The sequence below is a fragment of the Aplysia californica genome, unplaced genomic scaffold (assembly GCF_000002075.1).
Source record: "Aplysia californica isolate F4 #8 unplaced genomic scaffold, AplCal3.0 scaffold00008, whole genome shotgun sequence".
In the NCBI taxonomy this organism is placed as follows: Eukaryota; Metazoa; Mollusca; class Gastropoda; order Aplysiida; family Aplysiidae; genus Aplysia; species Aplysia californica.
The window spans coordinates 853,570-854,627 of NW_004797278.1; the positions used below are offsets into that span (position 1 = coordinate 853,570).

At 39.4% G+C, this 1,058-nt stretch overlaps 1 protein-coding gene across 4 annotated transcripts in view; it reads left to right on the plus strand.

Annotated features, from left to right (window-relative positions):
- Window positions 1-1,058, plus strand: part of LOC101845286 — a 23,091-nt gene that overhangs the window by 4,399 nt on the left and 17,634 nt on the right. For all 4 annotated transcript variants that reach the window (XR_220064.3, XM_013082491.2, XM_013082483.2 and 1 more), the window contains exon 3: window positions 284-403. Coding sequence is in view for 3 of the 4 variants with exons in the window: in XM_013082491.2 (XP_012937945.1) it covers window positions 284-403 (120 nt within the window). In the remaining variant the exon portion in view is untranslated. The remainder of the gene's footprint in view (window positions 1-283; window positions 404-1,058) is intronic.

The following is a 1,058-nucleotide window of genomic DNA, read 5'->3' on the forward strand; positions in this document are numbered from 1 at the left end:
CCCCCCCCCCAAAAAAAAACAACCCCAAAAAGAAACCAATACATCTATCTTATGTAGTGTGAGTTAGCGGTACACTATTGGTTCTACCTCTGGGGGATGATGAAGTAAATATCTTGTCTTTTATCGATATTTTTCTTTTTGTGTTTTGTCGTCCATCACTCTGCTGCCAATATGGCCGTGTCCTTTTCAATCGTTGACTTAGGTAGAACCCGAAAGTCGACGGGGAAGATTGAATACTGACGCTTTCTGATGACATTGACAAAGCTGTGTGTTTATTTTGCAGCTGACAGAGAGTGGCTGAGTAGGATGATCGAGTCTATGGAGGCAAAGTCCGTTGGAAGTCATCAGTACCCTGCCGGACAACAATACAGAGTTGATTCAAATCTCAGCCCATCCGGAGCTAGTATGTGATCATTGCCGACGTCGTCATCATCATCATTATCATCATCATCATCATCATCATCATCATCATCATCATCATCATCATCATCATCATCATCATCATCATCATCATCATCATCATGTTTTACAGTTGGAAAAATATACTTGAGACTCGGATAGAGTTGGTCATATTTAATCCGATGTTCTTATAGATGTTCAACGTTTTGTTCCTTGGATTTCATCAGGTGCATAGTATCTGAGGAAAAAAAAGAGAGCGGTAACGCCATAACCACAAAGCGCTCACTAAGTTACGTAATTTAATTGTGCGATATCGGAAAGAACCGAAGCTCAGAAAAAGACCATACTTATCACCCTTACAAGCTGTTTTCTTTAAGGTTGCAGAAGATGCTACAGGCTTTCACCCTCTCACGAACTTCAGTGTCTGGGATCTTATCCCTTTAGTCAATCCTTGGTAGTCTTCTCTGACAGGGAACACAATATGAAGCTCAGCCCGTTTGATAATAAAGAAACAGAAGGAATAGAGATACGCTAACGAATAAACCCATTTCCCCAGCATTTACGTCTCTTTTGAAATCTATTTAAATAAATATGCAACATACCTATCTATCTATCTATCTATCTATCTATCTATCTATCTATCTATCTATCTATCTATC